The sequence below is a fragment of the Pygoscelis adeliae genome, unplaced genomic scaffold (genome assembly GCF_000699105.1).
Source record: "Pygoscelis adeliae isolate BGI_AS28 unplaced genomic scaffold, ASM69910v1 Scaffold119, whole genome shotgun sequence".
Lineage (NCBI taxonomy): Eukaryota > Metazoa > Chordata > Aves > Sphenisciformes > Spheniscidae > Pygoscelis > Pygoscelis adeliae.
This window is the reverse complement of record NW_008825560.1, coordinates 4,953-25,301: the sequence shown is the minus strand read 5'-3', so window position 1 is coordinate 25,301 and position 20,349 is coordinate 4,953. Positions and strand designations below refer to the sequence as shown.

The following is a 20,349-nucleotide window of genomic DNA, read 5'->3' as shown; positions in this document are numbered from 1 at the left end:
AGGTCAATTATACAAAAAGAGTGGGTGGTATTTTTTTAGTTTAGATTTTCTTTAATGGCTTAAAAGTTCAAACACTTCAAACTAAGATTGGGGGACTTTTTGATTTTTTTTTTAACTGAATGTGAAAAATACATATATTTAGTTAACAGTAACTCTATTGAGAATTTTTAGTGTTGAAATGCCTTGAAGACTAGAGCATTTAGAAGATAAGCTGGCCTGATTCTAGGATGTAAGAGTTGCTTATTATTTTTCCTTTTAAAGAATTGAGTGGAAATGAAATGTCACGGTTTTAGCCCTGAAAAATCTTTTTGAATATGCTCAGTAAGCACTAACTAGTTTGGCACCTAAACCTCCAAATACATCAGTGCCTGTCTCCCAGTCTATCACTGCAAAGCCCTAGTGGTATTTGCAACATCAAGAAGGAAAATGGGGGATTGCTGTCTTTTTGGTCTTTTTTTTGTTCCACCTCCCCTGAATAATCTGATCATGAAAGATGTATAGTAGGAGGTACAAAGTAGCTTAAAAGCTAAGGCAGGTGGATAAGATGGAGGGCAGCAAGAAGTATGGGATGGACCATGGTGAAGAAAAGCAAAGGGTTGTGACATGGCAACAGCAGAGTTTGTAACCATTTGGCAACAATTCTTCTTTATATTTTCCCCAGAGAGATCAGTGAGCCAACTGACTTACTGTGTGACTACATAATCACTTCTAGCCAAAGCAGGTGTTAGGTTGCTTGGCCGGAATTGGGATGGGACTTATTTTTTGTGTGAAAGTAGAGTCTTAGGTTGGCTAAGTCAAGCATGAATAAGCAGCTGTTATTCTTTTAGACAAACTACATTTAGATTGATGTCCTCAGAACTGGTAGAAAGCATTTCTTTGGCTTAAAACTGGATGCATTTGGACTCCATACTTGTATTTCTAAAGAAGCAAACTGAAGGTACCAAATAAAAGTTGGGTATGCCGACACTCTTTATCAATACAGTGAAAGCTTGCTCTAATTTGGATATCAGGTGAAAAGAAATCTGGGGTGTCATATGTGACTAAAAGTATTCACAAAACTGTCCAGTTCTGAGCTGACTTAGATCTATCTTGAATAATAGTGTGGGCAAACCAGGCATATGAACTCTAATCTAGAAATGCTTCTGTAATTTTTTCAGCTCAGTTATTCTTTCTTTATATCCTTTGAAAGATTGTTTTTCTGTATTCTCATCTGTCCAAGAGAAGAGAAGTACAGTCTTCTACTGTACAAGAAGACACTGTCCTGTGTTCTTCCCAAAGAGACAGGCCACAACAGAAGTGGAGAATATAATTGAGTCAAATTTAATTTAAACTAATCAACTATTTTTGATGGAATTAATATAATGTTGTTTAGTACTGTTTGAGAATTTTTTTAGCTTAAATTCAAATCAACAGTGAGTAAGTGATAGCAATGTGTTTTGAAACTGACCTTACTTGGAGGTACTGATAGAGTTTCAGAACAGACAAATGTAGTAAATCTATTGTTATATCTAGTTCAATTGCATTATTTATGTCACACAAAGGTTGAGAATGTAATTTTTCTTTTTATAAACTAAAATTGGGATGATGTATTTTTATTTGTATAGTAGCTATGAAATGGCCTTTGAAGAAGAAAGGCCTTTCTGGAAGTTAACTTAAATAAGAAATTGACTTTGTAGAACGTTTGCATGCCTATTTAAAAAAATGGAAAAAAATGGTTTCTTTTAGGACTCTCTCATTCCTGGGGATGAGTTTATGTCTTGCCTTGATGTTCATTTGCTCTTGGTACTATGCTTTGATTGCCATGCTAATCGCAGGATGTATATACAAATACATAGAATATAGAGGGTAAGACCATATATCTTATTTATTCTATATATAATATCTTTATCGTTCAGCAAAAAGCACTTTTGTATAAAATAGATACAACTGAAGTAATAGAATTAAGAGTATTCCTTGAAACAAGGTAAGATCCCATCTCTGTTAAAGGTTGTAAGTTTCCAGGTTCTAATTTTTCTGGAAGCTCTGTTCTAAACCTTCTCGACTGCCAGAACTAATCAAAATAAGAACCAATAAGGCTGGGTAACTTTCATTTGAGCAGAGATTATGGTGTAAAGTTTTGGTACTTCAGGAACATCACCTTTTAATATCAAGCAGCAACTATTACAAAACCATTACCTTATTATTAACTTGTGCTAAAGCCCCAAAACTCTATACTCTTGTGTGGACTTTAGCACTTTTTAGAATGAATCATACTGAACAATCCAGAGCACCCACTGAAAATTATCTGTTTTCTGAAGGCTTAGATAATCTTTAAATTGCAACTTACATTTGCATTGTATGCACTTGACAAGGGACACATGCAGGGCCACACCTTTAAGAAATGCTGTGCAAGTAGGAAACTTAGAGCATGCTGAGTTTAAAAAAAAAAAACCAAACCACACCCAAAACAACCACCCCCCCCCCCCACTAATAAACAACATATCCAAACACTAAAGGTGATTGGCAACTGAGCACCACGCAGCCGCTCGCTCACCCCCCCCACCAGTGGGATGGGGGAGAGAATCGGAAGGGTAAAAGTGAGAAAACTCGTGGGTTGAGATAAAAACAGTTTAATAGGTAGAGCAACAGTCACGCACGCAAGCAAAACAAAGGAATTAATTCACTACTGCCCATGGGCAGGCAGATGTTCAGCCGTCTCCAGGAAAGCAGGGCTCCCTCACGCGTAACGGTGACTTGGGAAGACAAACAGCACCACTCCAAACATTCCTCCCTTCCTTCTTCTTCCCCCAGCTTTTATACTGAGCATGATGTCACATGGTATGGAATGTCACATGGTATGGGATATCCCATTGGCCAGTTTGGGTCAGCTGTCCTGGCTGTGCCCCCTCCCAGCTTCTTGTGTTCCTCCAGCCTTCTCAGTTGGTAGAGCATGGGAAGTTGGAAAGTCCTTGACTAGTATAAACACTACCTAGCAACAACTGAAAACATCAATGTGTTATCAACATTGTTCTCACCCTAAATCCAAAGCACAGCCCTGTACCAGCTACTAGGAAGGAAATTAACTCTATCCCTGCTGAAACCAGGACATCTCCCTTTCTAAGGAAAGGTACCCAATGCTGAAAGATTCTAGTCAAGAAAAATAGTAAGATCTTGGAGCAGGAAATAGAAGCAAGGCCAGTTGTTTTGATGAGTGATTAAGCACAGGTCTTAAGTGGATCAGCTGGTATAAACTGCTCCACCTTGTGGGTTCTCCATCCTTTAATATCTCCATTTTCAGATTAGATGCTTTCCTGGATTGTAAGAGCTCCATTTACTGCGTTAATTATAAGGAAATTAATTTGCCTATTTTAGCCAGGAAGTCAGATCAGATGATAACAGTTCTGCTTGTATGTGTGCATGTAGGTATGCACATACATAAAACTATATGTACATCCAAACTCTTATACAGACTATACAAATGTTGGCACATAGCCAGCACACCTACCCTGTAGAAAGAGTCTTTTTTGCAGAAACTTAACTTCTTTTCTCCCTGCCTTTACAAACGCAGGGGCTAATTTGCCAGTGGGGAGAAACTCACACTGAAATGTCCTAAAAACTGCTGTCTAGAGAAAATCTCAGGTTTTATTTGAATTTTTGGATAACTAGGTAAAAGAAACTTACATGATTGTGCTGTCTGTTAGGGTATGTGTTAATTGCCATGTTGTTCCTTAATAGCTTTTGAAGTCAGTTTGGCTTACTTTATCTAAATTTCAAAAGAAGGCTAGAGGTAACAAAGTTCAGTGAGAATTCATGAATAAGAGGGAGGGAGGGCAAGGGAGATGGACCCCTTGCCATAGTAGAATCCCCACAAAGGAGAACAGTGTGTTAGCCTAGCAGTTCGTTCTTATTTGGTTGGCCACCTGGTGTATAGCATAGCTTTGTATTGGGAGAAAGAGGAGTGGAAAATGTAGGGAGATTGAAAGTGGTCAGGAGGGTGGATAAAGCTTTTTAGGCTCATCTGGGAGAGAAGCTGGGAAGGAAAGGAAGTGGAGAAAGCTGTAGTGGTGGTGTTGGGGGGAAGATATAACACACTAATCCATACAAAATCAAGTTTCACTTATTCATTCTGCTGCTTTAAAACAATTCCTTTTAAGTAGCCCTCACTTATTCATTCTAGTGCTTAAAAGCAACTTAAGTAGCTCTCATGATTACAGAAAAGTTTTTGAAGTATGACTAAAATAGACCATAACAAATATTAATAAATACCTAATAAATAGTTCTCTTGAAGGGACCTGAAAGTGCTTCATCTTGGTTAGTCTTCATTCTTGATTTAAATATGCAAGATGAGTGTTTTTTCATGCATTCATGCAAAAAGAGTTCATTTTTTTCATGCCCGTTATCCCTCACGTGAGAAAATGTACTTAATTTGTATAAATAAATGGGACCCTGTTAATTGAATCTCTTCTGCACCCTCAAGAGCGGAAAAAGAATGGGGTGATGGAATCCGAGGACTGTCTCTGAATGCAGCTCGCTATGCTTTGCTTCGTGTTGAAGACGGTCCTCCTCACACCAAGAACTGGAGGTAAGTCCTATGCCTTCCAAGGTCACATAATTCTTGAAATGTGTAAACCTATTGGGAATATTATTGGTAAAGCTAGTGGCCAAAGTGAAATTCACCATTAAAATAATGTTTTAACTTGGGCATGGCAATGATGTCAATACAATAGTATTATTTTACTGCAATAGAATGTGACTTATGGTCAGCATGTAATCAACTTTCTTGGGAATATGGGCAAACTAACTCAAGTTAAATCCATGTGGTGTTGACATAGTTTTCCAAAGTGCAGAAGAATTTTAATGTTTGATTATTTATAGATTTTCAGGTTCAAAGGAACAGTTATAATTGAGTCCCACTGTCTCTAAGAAGAAATGCTGCAATTCCATAAGATTTTTTTGCTTCTATATGTATGATCCCTCTGTACATTGTATAAATACACAGAGTATCCATTATTTGTTTAAACTCATTTTTTGTGGCAATCTTTTTTTATATAGCTTCATTTAATAGTAACACTTTCTAAACTGCTTAGCTATCATTAAAACAAAATCTCATGTTCGCTGCCCATTTGTATGTAATGGGGTTAGGTGTCCACTACTATTTTTGCAATGTATTCTTTTTACTTTTAACAAGTTTAACACTACCAATTTTCTCAAAGCCAACACAAAAAATTACTTGGCATTTAAAAACAAAACAATGTTTGCACATTGTCACTTCTCATGCATGTAATGCAAATCAGAAGAACTCTGATCAGTGGAACACACAAAAAAATTGTCACTAACGGTGATACTTTAATTATAGTCACTGCTCTGTGATAGTATCCCTGGGTGCACGCACATGCAATGTTCTGCTGCCCTTCAGTGTAACGGCATCACTTTACTATTTGTCATGGGACTGATGCACATAGACAGTTACTATGGAATACATGAGCCACTGTCTTTATCTGTGTCTGAACATGGCATCTCAGAGGCACCAATGTAATGTGGTGGTGACTAAGAGCATTCCTGTTAAATGTCTGACATCGCTTCAGTTCCAGATGAGTTATCCTTCTATGGTGTCAATGTAATTGCTAGAACTGGACCTTCTTGTTACATCTTAAACTGTGCTGGTTTTGAGGCAGGAAGTACACTCTGACTCTTTGTCGTTCTTTTGAATTTGTAGTAATGACAAAAAAACTATAAAATGCTGGTTTGGGAAAAGTAAGCAGATTGGATATTGATTAAAGGAAACAGAATGCATCCTCATCAAGTATGCAGCTGAAACTGAACTTGGGGCGCTATCAGTGCGGTTAAGGGTGTGGCTGTCCTTTTGGAAGGACCTATGCAGGTAGAGAAATGGGTCAACAAGAACATCATGAAAGTCCAGAAGGACAAGTGCAAAGTCCAGTACCTGGGACAGGCTTGGTGCAAGGTGCAATGGTACAAGGCTGGGAACCTGCTCTGGTGAAAAGGACCTGTGGTTCCCAGTAGATAGTAAGCCAGCAGTGCGCCTTGGCCGTGACATGCTGGACTGCATCAACAGGAGCATAGCTAGTATATTGAGAAGTATATTGGGAAATATATTGAGAAGTATATTGGGAAATAATATTCCTCTTTGCTCAGCACTCATTACAATACATCTAGACTATCTAGACTATTTCATCCAGTTTTAGGGACCCTAATGTAGGAAAGACATCGCTAAGCTGGAGTGAGTTCAGCAGAGGACCACCAAGATGATGGTTGGGGCACAGGAGCATATCTCCTGTGGGGAGAGGCTGAGGGAGCTGTGCTTACTCAGCTTGGAGGAGGCTTAAGGGGAGTCTAAAAGCTGATGTAATTAATTAGTAAACAGCCAATACCTAAAAGAAGGTTACTGAGAAGATGGAGTCAGACTCCTTACAGCAGTGTATGGTAGGAGAACGAGAGAACATGATAAAATGGAGAAAGAAAAAATAAAAATTGAGATGACGATAGTCAAGCATCGAAGAGGTTACCCAGAGGTGATAATACCTCTGTCTCTGGAGGTTTTCAAAATCCGGCTGGACGGAGATGTAACAATCTGGTGTGCATTCAATGTTTAACCACTTTAAGCAGCAGGTTGCACTAGATGACCTTGGAAGGGTGATAATTTTGATTCAATAATTTCTTGGTAAAACTATTCTTTAAGGTAGCGTTTCAGAATGATGGTATGGCAGCTCATGTAGGTATTGTGTACCTGAAGTGACGTTGCTATTGCAAACTATGACTTCCTTGCTTGACAGTTGAATGTTTTGCATTGAATTAAGCACTTAATGTGATGCACATTAATTGGTAATTTTGATTTTCCAATTCTTTCTTGCTTTTCTATATATATGTGCGTGTGTGTTTAACTTTTTTTTTGGCAGACCTCAACTTTTGGTCCTGTTAAACCTGGATAGTGAGCAGTTGGTGAAACATCCTAGATTGCTTTCTTTCACCTCTCAGTTGAAGGCTGGTAAAGGACTGACTATCGTGGGCTCTGTGCTTCAGGGAATCTACTTGGATAAATGCACAGAAACTCAGAAAGCTGAAGAGGTATGTAAAAGACAGCTTACAAACACTTGTAACTTCCATTAGTATTTAAATGTCGAAGCTGGATAACTTGAATTTGAACAGAATGTTGTAAAGTGTTGAATAAAACATCAATTTTTTTTACTATCAGCACAATGAACGATGGTATATTAAAGAGTAGGTTGGTGTGTGCAGCAAAATGTTTTATAAAATTTCCCAATAGGATGAGACAATGCCGATACTTCCTAGACTTTTATTTTCTTTACTATTGAGAGCCCCGGGCTCACAATCAAATTACAGTCTTGAAAAAACCCAGTGATAGATTTCTAACAAATTACCTTATAAAGAAAACAGATTTGTTTAACAAAAAACTTAACATTTGTCTAACAAATGCAGATGTGTTTGGCATAATTTCATCCTCTGGATGTATACATGATATTATTTTCTACATTGTCCTAGAAATACATAGCAGAGCTAGGACTAGGAGCAGTCTTGCTGGAATCCTACTCTGTTGCTTACCTGTAAACAGCATCCTTCTTGAAATCCGTTCACTTTTTCTCTTTTTTTTCCCCTTTCTTATTTATCCCGTATCTCCAGAGAAGGTAGGATGAGGTAGGAAGAAACAGTGAGTTGTCACGTAATTTTAAGATGACATCTAACTGTGCTTACAAACACAAGTGAATTTAATTTGAATGTTTCTCTTTTTTTTTTCCTGACAACTCGTCAGTGTTTGACTGTGCTACCCGATTGGAAATACGTAGACATTTTTGTGGGAAGCCCTTGAAAACACCTGAACTTAGTTTTAAATTGTCCCCTTGTTGAAGATGATCTTAAATTTTACTGAATCTTAAGGTTATGAATTGATCAACTAAAAGAATATTTTGATTCTAATAAGTTAGCCCCTATGGTAGCATTATGTATAGGTTGCTGTGTTACTTATTATTTGAGGCTGTGTTGCTTGAAGTCCCTATTCCCTCTTCTCTGGACTCTCTAGACCATAACCAGAGCCTCTAGGTTCTATTGTTTATGGGATGAGTTATTTGACAACCTGGCAAGGTAGATATCCAGCTGGCCAACTTGGCAACAAAACTCGAGGCTCAATCAGAAGAGTGCCTATCCCTAAACTGAATCTTTACCATTACTCTTACCATAAGCCATCCACAGTTGTCTATGAATGCCTGCTGATGGTCCTGCATCATGGCTCTCCGAGTGCCTTTTACTATGTCCCAGGAGAAGCCAAGAGCCATTTGGAGAGCACCAGGGCATCTGATTACATTTCTCTTCTCCCCAGTGGTCTGAGAATGCCTTTTCATGCTTTTTATATACTGTGCAAATCTATCACCTTCAGATGTCTTCTGGTCAGTTCACAGGGCCTCCATGTGTCTTTCATTGTACCTGAGGGCCCCTGGAGTGCCTTTGGTGTGCCCCCAGTGTAGCTCTGAGTGCCTATACATAAACCTAATCCTAATCCAAAGCCTAAACCTACACCTACACCCAGTGGTCTACAGGTGCCTTTTGGTGTGCCCCAGCAGTGTTTGAGAGCCAGCTGAAGTTCACTGGGTCATCTGATTATCTTTTTGTGTTCCCTCTGCTGCTGTGCATCAAACTACAGGGACTGGTAATGGCTGCTTTCAGCTTTCACTGTTTATAACTTTGTTTTTCTTTGCCTGGAGAGCTATGATAAAAGCACTGGCCTTGAGCCTAGTCAGGTATTTGGGCCTGCATCACTGCTGTCCCCAGGCTGAGAAACAGATGTTGATTGTATTATAAAAGAATAGTTTATATATGTTTAAATAAAACCATTCTTTTTAGAGTAGAACAATCTATAGATACCCAACACACACTTCAGGTCTTAAACAACATTTACAAAACTAAACACAGAGTGTCCAAAAAGGGGCAGAATTCTGACAGAAGCAAAAAGTTTCTATTGAGCACCTAAACTAAGTTGTTCAACAATTTCAAATGAAACACACTTAAGAGCTCGTTCAGTTCAGAAAAGCAGATTTTATTTTAAACAGCAGCACATACATACAACATTTTCAAAATATACATATTTGAAAACAAGAGACAGCACTTCATTAACCAGCTCGCTGCATTTTATCAATTGTTACAGTTATATTTGCAACCAGGTGGCATTACTGCATCATAGCCTTCCTATGAGTTGGATGCTCTTAGGTTTCACTGGTATAATTGTGCAATATACTATAACTGCTAGTAGCTCATGAAAAAACCCACATAACTTCTCAGTTTACTCTTACTGTCACCTGGAGCCTTCAGCTACCTGACTAAGTATTTCAAAAAACATTTCTCTATTCAAAACAAGTGTGGCAAATCATGGAACTTCAGGGAAACACTTTATGCACATAATAGACAAATTCAAGTGGTTGTATATACTTCTGAATGAAGTTTCCTGAACCAGGACTAATCCCAACAGAAGCAACATAGCAGCATTTTGGTAAGGGAGGAAGCCAACTTTTTCTAAAACCTTTCCCTTTTTATTTAGATGCAGAACAAAGATTAAAATCATCAAAAGTTGCTTACATTTCTATATGTTTAAAAATACCATTGCCTTACCATCTCTTTTCTTGTGTTTCACCAGTTTAACAAGTGTCAGAATATGCTACATATAAATATCCTAACCCATCCGCCATTTATTAATTCACTACAGAAATATTTTCTACATAAATCTATCATCTTAAAATATAATTTAAATATAACTTTTTAATAAAAAAAACCAGAACACATGATCAGAAGATTCAGCTTGCAGGTAATTTTCAATGTACTAGAACTCTTAATGAAGCTGCTCAAATTATGGCAAATTGGGCAGGTTTGAACAAAATGTGCAAACAGGTTAAGAATAAATGGTGATCACTTCACGTCCACTGCCTCGGACCAGGAGAACTCTATCCAGACCTTCTGTCAGAACTTCCAAAAACTCCATGTCTGAAATATCATTAAGTCAAGGAATTTATTCAGAAAAGAAAAACAGCCACTAATCTCTCAAAAAGTCTGACATATAACGCAAAAAATCAAGTTCAACAGTTTCATCAAGGAGTTTTCCTGTGTCACCCTTTACTGTCCCATTATGTAATCCACCTGCTTGCTCAAGTGGAAGCAAGGCCTAATGGGGGGGGGTGGAGATTTCTTGTTCTGCCCTACTCAACTACAGAAAAGATAAAAATAGAGATTATAAAATAAGTTCAAAATTGAGGAATGCTTTACATCAATTCAATAAAAATACCAAACCTCACCACTACTAACATTTCTTAAGACTTTGTGAAATCAAAAGTCGTTTTCTAAAAGACAGACTTATTCTTACCATGGTTACTAATGGTTATCCTGACAAGTAGACAATGGCACAATCACAAAAATCAAACTCCAATTTCAAGAAATATGGAAGCAATATAGTAGAGGATACAGTTTTCATCCCCTTTTCGGTTTTTAGGAGGTCCAGGCATATTCAGGAGAACTAGCTGAGCATGCTGTGATTTATTAAGCACTACTCCATTGAGCTTCACAGCAGTGTGCATTCTTCTCACATTTGACTGATTCCTAGCATGCAAACAAACATTTTTAAGTATTGTCACAATACTTATTATTTGAATTATGTTATGTATTTGATTCTATAAATTTAATCTATATGCACATAGAACAAGCTATTTTCATGGACACCAGTATTTGCACACATTCAAAATAAATTCGAGAAAATGCAATACCTAGGTTTAAAAGATGTTTTTTCTCCTTTGAAAAGAACGTTTAACTCTGAAATTCAAGCAACTCTAAGCAGAATTACGAAATGCACAAATCTTCCAGTTGTCAGTTATCTTTTACAGAGATGAAGCAAAAACTTAATTTCAATAGAAATTCAACTTCAATAGAAATTAATTTATATTAAAAATTCAATAGAAATTAAGTTTGGTCGAAAACACTAAGAATCCAGTTTGTTGAATTATTTAAAGAGCAACTGGATTTGTACAAGAAATTCCAAACAAAGGAATTACAGGAATGCAATGGAAAGATTACAGCATTTATGTTGTACAGTACAAGATTTCCCTCATGCTCCTTTGGAAACATTACAAGATTACTGTAAGCCTGGTGAAGAAAATTCAGAACTAGCATAGACTTTATGAAAAAAAATAGTAGTTTCTCATGTTATAAGAGTAAGGCAGTAAGCAATGAACTGAAATTGATCCTCTCCCCTTACATCATCAATATTAACTAATGCTTTGCTTGTTGTGTCCACAAATATAATCCGTTGTAAAATTTGTGCGCAAGAGGAAGAAACTGCTAGGACTTCAGGGATTTCCTTATTTTAGGATCTGCCTTGGATGATTTAGTTGCTCTTCAGAACAAAACAAAAGAACAGTTTCCTTATAGTTCCTGAGAAACTGCCATCTGTGTAAAACTAGCCAAGACTGGAAATGAGTCATATGATACAGTGCAACAGAAATAGCCAGACTCTACCTAAGCCCGTTTATCTAAAAGATCCACTACCCAAAAGTAGATTCTTTACAAGTGAAGTGAGTCATTTCAAAGGGAACCTTGGAAACACGGGGTGACAGCACATCTCAAGAACAGAGACACTGGTATGCCGATATAAGACACTTATATCCTGTGCAATTTTCTTAGCACTGTAACTAGTGGTCTCACAGTAAAAGCACAACTGTACCCTGCTCAGCTGGGCTCACATACTGTCCTGTGGCAGAGATAGGACTGGCAGGTTAGTAGCAGCAGAATATAAGACATCCTCTGAAGTGCCTGATCAAGTCTGGCATCTTTTGAATTCCACTAACAGCAATCAAAATTACAGCACAAACCCCAGCACTGTTTCAGCTCAAGTAAACAATAGAAATTAATGAGATCTCTTTTCCCAAAAGAAAAACATTTAGGAGGCCAAAATTTATGAAAGGCAATGCACAACTTTTTTCTACTACCAGAGGTCATTTCAGGGGACTACACCGACACTTAATCCTAGAATCTTCTAGCAACACGAGGCCACCCTCAGATTGTATAAAATGCATGGAGTTGAGAACAGCAGCCAGATACAGGTTCATTCAAACATAAGGGACCAAGACAGATGGAGAATGCTGGGAGCATATGTACTTGTGTTCTACTAACTCCCTTTTTTTTTTTTTTACTATGAAGGGAAAAGCCATTAGCAGGATACTATTAGAAGTAGCATGTCTCATGTTGTATTTTCATCCTTGATTTTCCAGCAGCAGTTAGAAAAAGAAAGGCTTTTGGCCTGAAGTTTAGTGGCTGTGGAGACCAGCTCCATCAATTTCAATTGATTCTTTTTTTTCTTTCTTTCCCCTCGCATTTTCCCCCCAAGACAATGACATTTCCAAAACTGAGTTTATCAGTCCCTCCTGGGGGATTTTCTGTCACAGCAGCCATCTGTCCTAAGAACCAACTCTACAAAAAACGATATGGAACCAAAAGAATACTTCAAGCTCAGTTTTTCAGAAGCAGAACAGCAGCTTGAGAAGACCAAAGAACAACTATGAAGGAGAGGCAAGAGTGTATAGCTGAAGAGGTGTATAAATATTGAAGTAGAAACATTGTTAAACTAAAGATAAAATGCAGGGGAAATATGGAGGGTTTAAATTTGTGATGGAGTGGGCAAGAATTCAGCACTGAAATAAAGGCTAAAGGTAAACTGTGTACAATGTGAATGCAGGCTGACTAACTTCAGTTCTACCAGTGCTTGAAGGCTAAATGAAATCATACATGGTACACAAAGTAAGCTTTCTAAGTTTTCATAAGAAGCTCAATTTGTTAAACAGACAAAATGAAGACAACACTGGGCTCTGGGAAAAAAAAAAAAAAGCACAGCAGTCACAAGTCGGTTCCACCCAAGAACAAGTAGAGATGTAGTGTCCCATTTTTGTATGCTGTCATACCCAATGTATATCTGAATTTATGGTATTTCTATACATGCATGAGTTGCTAGAAGGGAAGCAAGAGCTGGCATTTGATGAAATGTGAAAGTTCCCTTTGTGAACAAATTCATCCTTATTGTCCAAGTAGTTATATCATAATGGGGGCTATTTTTCCAGAACAAAAATATATTCACTTTTAAATGTAGTTAATTAGAAAACTAAATATTACACTGGTGCAGAACAGTACTGTCAAGTTTTACATTCTTACAGAAACTGAAATACATGTTCTGTGACTTACCTTGAATGGAAAGTTGTTAATGTTTTCTTCTAAATATTATCAAGTCACAATGAAGAATACTTTTCATTGATAAATGCTAACTCACAGTATATAAAACAAGGTACAAAAGAATACATGCAATGCAAATCGTGATTTAGGAAACATGCATACAATGTACAAGACCACAAGAACCAGGGAACACGGCCTACATGGCAAGCGAAATGAAATTCAGACTTACAGATTTCCCCATTCTCTACATGGAAGGGAAGCAATGCACAGGAAAAAATATTCATGCCATCAGGTACATTTTTAATTCAACAATATTAATATATTGTACAGGCACACCAAGTTTGAACTGTAATATCCACCCCCAACCACATACAGTAGTTTTAAAATAATAATATCAGAAGTCTGCGTCTTGCACAATTCTAAAGTAGTAATAGGAAATATTTCCAAGATATTAACAAAAAAACCCCTAAGAATTAGAGTATAATGCAGCCCAGAACAAAACAGTGCTTTAGAGCGTGAGCAAGATGTTTGGAATTTGCAGAGGGCAAACTGTTTCCAAAGAGCTCAGAGCAAATCCACAAAACAACTTAGGATTTTGAGGGGCTGATTCTAAGTGTACCTTCTAACTCCACTGTCTACAAGTCCTAGATTTAAGATAGGTTTCCTTTAGATATTAAAAATTCCCTTAACATCCACAGTTTTGCTTTGGGCACGTGCAGAAAGTAGTCTAGGCCATGCTTATAACTGCATTCTTCCAGAACTCAGAAAAGATGCATGTGTGTGCTTGAATCACAACACGAGGAAGTAAACAAGCTGATGTCTTTGTCATTGGTTTTGTGTCTACTACATCAGGCTTGACACAGGCAGTAGCTCTTATCTATTAAGTGACTTCTATTTAAGAAAAAGACATTAAGGAATACTTCAACAGGAAATACTTAATATAACAAGACATATATATAAGCACAAACTTTATATTGCTTTAATTTACAGGATGAGGGTTGAATGTCCATTTCAAAAGAAAAAAAAGAAAAAAAGAAAAACAAACAAATCAACACACCCAAAAGAAACCCCACCCAAAACCCCACAACATAAGCTAAATATCTTGGAAGAGTCTATCTGCTTCTTTGGTAGGCCCTCCACCCCAACAAAACACAATAAATGAGATGGGGAAATGATACACAGTAATTTGTTACCCACAGGAAGAGAGAAAAAACAAAAGTTATCATTAAGCATTTTAACATATATGATTTCTGATACAATCCAGAAGTTGTGCTTACAGCTTGACATCTGTCATATTTAAGCTTCATTCACAACATTCTTGTGAATGACTCTGTACAGTCATTGCTGTTCCACTCAAGTCAATGCTAGTTTCATAAGGATGGCGTTGAAGTGAAGTGCATGGAAAAATCATGTTTGTACTCAACTTTAAATAAACCTGAATCTCTTAAACCAAAACCTAGAACACCACCACCATAAAACCCACACAATAAAAAACACGCAATCAAATACAAAACTCCAAACACCACATGTATACTCACGGCTTCATGTTGAAAATATCTTTAAAGCCAGACACATTTGAATCTTTGGGTTTATGCTTTTCAGCTACAAACTTTTCTTTAGTCCAGGTCATTTGCACTTTTTCCGGCACAGCAGCAGCCACAGTTGCTTTGACCGCTGGAGCTGAGTGCGAGGCAGTGTTTCTGTCATGGATCAGCTGAGCCTAGCCACAAAACAAACAATCACCCCAAGATTAAGCCAAAAAGAGCATTTGTAGATTACACGTTATTAAAATTTTGAAAAGGGATTTCACAGCAGTGGAACAAAAGAAGATACAGAAAAATGTACCTAACTTTGTGAACAAATACCAGACTGTTTTGACTTCAGCATGAAATGAAACTGCTTGTAAAAATGTAGTTATTTGTTCATATTTGCAGGATTACATCTGGGCTGGCACATGATTTTTGTCATGAACTAAAGTGAGGTTGAATCCAGCCTGAGGGTACTTTATTAACACCGGAGGGTTTTGCCAGTGAAAGACTTGAAAGCCAGTGCTCTCATTCTTCATCAGTTATACTGTTATTTTCTCAGATACTATTGTACACACTGTCCATTTCACATGCCTTTAGCTGAACTACCAGCATGACTCTCACAATGCCAGTAACACAACATTGGACTGGCTGAATTGACGGCTAGCTACATTCCATTAGATTTATGAATGCAAGTGCATATTACATAACAAAAGCCAAATCAGTTTAACCATGAAGGGGCCTTTTCTTCCCTTATAGTAGCAGAAACTCAAATCACAGCTCTAAGAACACAATATTGTTGTTCCCACACACATACGCACTTCTGTCTTCTCCATTTCCCATTCCCCTTGCTGCTCTTGAGGAAAGAAGAAATATTTAACACGTTATTTACTTACTTACTTCCCCTCACAATACTCTGTCCATAGGCTTCTGTATTTCCATCAAAAGCAACACAAATACAGTACCTTAGACTCTTAAAATCAAGAGTGAATTGGTATGGGGGGAGGATTGTTTGTGTTTTGGGGTGTTCTGTTTTGGGGGGGTTGGGGTTTTTTTTGGGGGGGGGTCGGGGGGGGTTGTTTGCTGGTTGGTTGGGGGTTTTTTTTGTTTGGGGTTGTTTGTTTGTTTTAAGATCTTTAGCAATTATGAAGTTTCTTCAGAGACTTGTTAAATCATGAGTTGAAGCTCCTGTTCCATTTGGGAGCCTCCATTATTCACGTTAGTGATGGTCATGTCCCTCCATATGTGATGATTCAGAAGAATCAGTTTCATTCAGGTCACAGTCAAAAGCATGAATAAAATCAAAGCAGATGAGAAAACTACTTTTATCTCTCTACAGCGATTCCCCTAGTGGTTCACAAACTGTAATTGGAGCTGTTTTTAAATGCCTAAGATCTTCTGTATTTTTCCTAAATTATTTCTCTAGTCTCTATCCTTGAGGATTCCCAAATCCTAGAGTTCAATTCTGAGGTTCACATAAATATCTATTTGTTTGACGGTCCTCATATCTCCCCAGAAGATTAAATCACAAGTCAAGACTATGAATCAGAAGTTACTGTGAATACAGTTCTATCATGAGAATGGAAAAAAGCTAACAAATACATGCAGATACTATACGTGCCATACAGCAGTACCCAATGGACTGACATTTCAAATTAACAATAGCAGGATGAGTTCAGTACAACTATGCTTTAATGGAAGAAAGTTCACTATTTTTAGAAAGACAGTGAGGCCAAGAAAGATTCTAGACCTATAGTACACATTTATAAAAATGCAAAGGCAACAGAAGCACATTTTTGTTAGTGCTATTTTGATACCAAATTAATTACATGAAATACAACATGGTCTTCTCATACTTCATGAAGAAAGGGAAACACAAAGGTATATATCACTTCTACAAACTAGGCTACACATCTTTAGATATGAGCAACACTTCAAGTGCACACTAAAACCATTGATTACATCCATCCATTTCCTTTCAAACTCACCATTCAGAAAGTAGTAATGACATTTATGGGTTAATAATGGCTTGTCAATAAGCATAGAATCTCCTTAAAAAGCCTTAGTATATCTATATGGTCTCTGAGACACTTCAGTACTTCAATATAGGAACTATAAAGGCAGGCAATGCTTTGTGAAAGCATGAAATACGCTTATTAATGAAACACCCACTATTAAAATGTTTTAAGAGATAGAAGGCAGAGAAGTAGCTTTGCTTCTGGCTCTTAAGAAAAACAGGCACTCTCAGAAACATAAGCGTTTCTTTTATGGAAAATAAGTGTGAGACAAATAGGATGTAGTTCATGTTGCAGAAGCATCATCTAGAGAAAAGAAATATAGGGTAAGATAATGAACTTAGAAAAATAGTACAATTAAAATTTATGAAGAACTGTTCCATAACAATGAATGATCAAGTTGTTCATTTGTAGTTCAATTTGCAATAGTGGCACTTCAAGTGTTGCAATGGGAAAATATACCTAGCCAGTACTATGTCTAACTATGTCTAACCTCCTCCTCTCGATAATCAGTCAGCAGTGCCTGTGCATCTTGGCCAATGGACTGTGGACTGGAGTAGCTTTTTCTTCTGATTGAGCCTCGAGACTCATCAGTGATGCTCTGAATCTGGACAAAAAGGTTACCAATGACAAAAAAAACCCAGTCTACAGAAAAAAGCAGGTGATCATATTATTCAAAATAAAAATTGTCTTCATTTAAATAGATAAGATTTGGTATCATAGCTTGTTTATAAACTTGATTTGTTTTTACAAACACGTCATTTTTTTATATATACTAATGGGGCTTCTTTTGAAATGTTCAGCAGCTAGTTATGAAGTCTCTTTACAGAGATTTGTGAAAACATGAGGTGAATTGAATCCTTTAGTCTATATGGGAACCCCACATATTCACTTGTTTGTGAGAGTCACATCCCTTCATATATGTGATGATTCAGATGAATTGATTTTATTCAGTTACAATCAAAAGTATTGAAAATAAACTTAAGCAGATGAGAAAGCTGCTTTCCAACTCTAAACACTGATGTATTTCCCAGTGATTCACAAACTATAATTGTGGTCCTCACCTACATGCACCCACATTTCTGCCAATCTTACCTAGCAGCAGCAATCTGCACAACAGCACTTGCGCTGCACAACCCAACAGAAAGTAGTGGTGGGATGGATGACTGCCTTCTCACAGCTCCAACAATATCACTGCCTGGCCTAACAGTCATTAGTCAGGACTAGCCCGAGAAGGAAGCCAACCACCACCAGGAAGGGCAGCAAGGACGTGAACGAGGCTCTACATTTTCTTTCATCTTTGCAGCACTATTGTCAAAGTCAAAAAAATAAAAGTTTGGCAGTTGCACCTAAGTCTGCAGATCTTATGCTTTGCAGGCATGTGTTATGTTTACACTCGAATAGAAGAAAATCAACCAAGTTTCTCAAAAAAGGAAACAAAAAATCTGATGAGTCCCCGTGCCCCAGTTCCACAAGAAAACCCAGGGGCAAAAATCAAATAAAGTTCCATTTTAAAAAGTGGCAGAAGGGGGTGTGTGTGGTGTGGTGTGTGTGTGAGGGTGATTCCTCAGGGATAAGAGCATGCCTATAAGGGAAACAACAAAAACACTATACAAAAACAAATTCTCCTCCTTGTGAGGGTTTGAACCTCGTTTGAAGAGGCACCAGCACAAAAGTGAGGTTAAAATACTAACCTCGATGGTAACGAAACAAAACTACAAGCACCATTCAAAGCTGGAATATCAGGATTACATTTGAATGACTGGAGACAGATAATGAAAACAAAAGCAATGCTAATTTGAACTAGTGATAGTAATGAGAGAAATGGTTTGGAGTTCATCTAGAGGCAATGGCTCAGCTCATTTAAGAGATGGTCAGATTAAGAAAGGGCCTGGCACACTGAGTGCATATACTCAACCTGTAGGCTCCAGAAGAAGCTAAGGCATAACTAAACAACATTTTCTGATGAAAATACAGAAGAACAAGGTAGATTAAGATATCCTAATCAGAAACAGACGGATATGGCTTTTATTCTTGGACAAGGCAGGAAATAAGTACTAGATGCTCTTGGAACTATTAAGGATTTTGCACCAGACCATGAAATAAATTCAATGGTATTTTGAACATCTCAGATTTTACCCTGCCTGATATGAAGGAACAAACTGAAGCTATAATGGTGATGCATTCAGATGAAAGTGAGTAATAAAAAAAAAAACCACTCACCAAATCCAAAAAAATCCACACCAAACATGGGGGAGGAGAAGAAAGAAGTGAAAACTGCCAAGCAAACAACACTCTGAAGTAGTGCAGATTCCAACCAACTCACATAGAGCTGAGAAGACATTCTTTTGTCTCCACTACAATTTATGTGCTATAGACTACAGAGCCTTACATACTTGGGCTACTTGTAAAGCATTTATGAGGAAGTTAAATCCTTAAAAGCCTACTGTGGATTGATTAATCACTCAAACGCCACTGGAAAAATACTAGTGTTCAATAAAGAAATGAGAAAATTTTAAAAACACTGAGTAAGGAGTACAGGAGAGCTTGTTTTTTTACTGAAAAGATGTTAGGCAGGCTCAGATCAAAAGAAAACTACCATGATGCAGATGAGAAGAAAGAGGATTTACAGCAGCACATTGTTGTAGCAATACAAGGCATCTTTAGGAACCTTAAGTAAATCCTGCGAAACGGAAAAAAGAATATTAAGGAGAGATTAAAAAAACAAACAAAAAAAAGGGACTGCACGGACTTGTAGGATTAACACCAAAAAGGCTTAGGCATAAAATGAGTTACAATTATCAGCAGACAAAAAAAATCCACAAGAAAAAAAATACTAGTTATTTTACAAGTGAGCAGTGAACAGTAGAGATCTCTTACTTGGCACGGGAGGGAAATCACTATAAGTGATAGCAAAGCCAAAGCATTTAATACCTTTTACATCACTAAAAAGTGTTGATAATAACAGGGTAGTTAACAGCATAAATGAGGGGGTAGAAGCACAAACCAAAATAAAACAGAAAAAGATTTAACAGTTACAAATATTCACAAAAATACAGCTGCATGAAGCTTGCCACTACAACGTGCAAAATACCACCAGGGACTAGTAAGGGTAGGGGAGCATCAAACGTAGCATTCCCATCTGGATATCATAGGATTATAGGTTAGTCAGCCTAATTTTGGCTCCAGAAACAACAATTAGTTGATACGTAAAACATTCAAAATAATGCAGAAGCTAAAAAATAGTTGGCGTGAACAGAACAAGACCAAGTCACAAACAAAGCTCATCAGCCCAGTTGAATAATCATGAACCTTAGCTACTGATATATGTCAAGTTTGGAAATGCTCTGGATATATTCCACACTGATGCTCAAATGTTTTGCTGGTAAGTACTTGCACTAATCTTAACAAGAACAACTCTAAACATATGTTCAAATAAAAAAGGATTCCCCCCGCCATTATTTTAACCTTGCAAGTGAAACCTGCTGTAGAGAAACTAACATAGAATGCAGTTATAAAAACTTTTGACTAGCTCGAAGCCGATCAGAAGCCATGGCAAGGAAATATTACTTTCAGATTTTTCACAGAACATCTTGCCA

General features: G+C 37.4%; 2 protein-coding genes across 2 annotated transcripts in view; one reads left to right on the top strand and one right to left on the bottom strand.

The window, feature by feature from the left end:
- Positions 1–7,222, top strand: part of LOC103923919 (solute carrier family 12 member 7-like) — a 37,341-nt gene extending 30,119 nt beyond the window's left edge. Inside the window, exons 15-18 of the mRNA XM_009332359.1 lie at positions 1,726–1,845; positions 4,457–4,561; positions 6,897–7,065; positions 7,193–7,222. Coding sequence (XP_009330634.1) covers positions 1,726–1,845; positions 4,457–4,561; positions 6,897–7,065; positions 7,193–7,222 — 424 coding nt within the window. The remainder of the gene's footprint in view (positions 1–1,725; positions 1,846–4,456; positions 4,562–6,896; positions 7,066–7,192) is intronic.
- A 2,659-nt stretch (positions 7,223–9,881) lies between these two features.
- Positions 9,882–20,349, bottom strand: part of LOC103923918 (solute carrier family 12 member 7-like) — a gene marked incomplete at its 5' end in the record, with an annotated part of 13,290 nt that continues 2,822 nt past the window's right edge. The window contains 4 exons of the mRNA XM_009332358.1: positions 9,882–9,984; positions 10,460–10,593; positions 14,748–14,929; positions 17,244–17,357. Coding sequence (XP_009330633.1) covers positions 9,893–9,984; positions 10,460–10,593; positions 14,748–14,929; positions 17,244–17,357 — 522 coding nt within the window. The remainder of the gene's footprint in view (positions 9,985–10,459; positions 10,594–14,747; positions 14,930–17,243; positions 17,358–20,349) is intronic.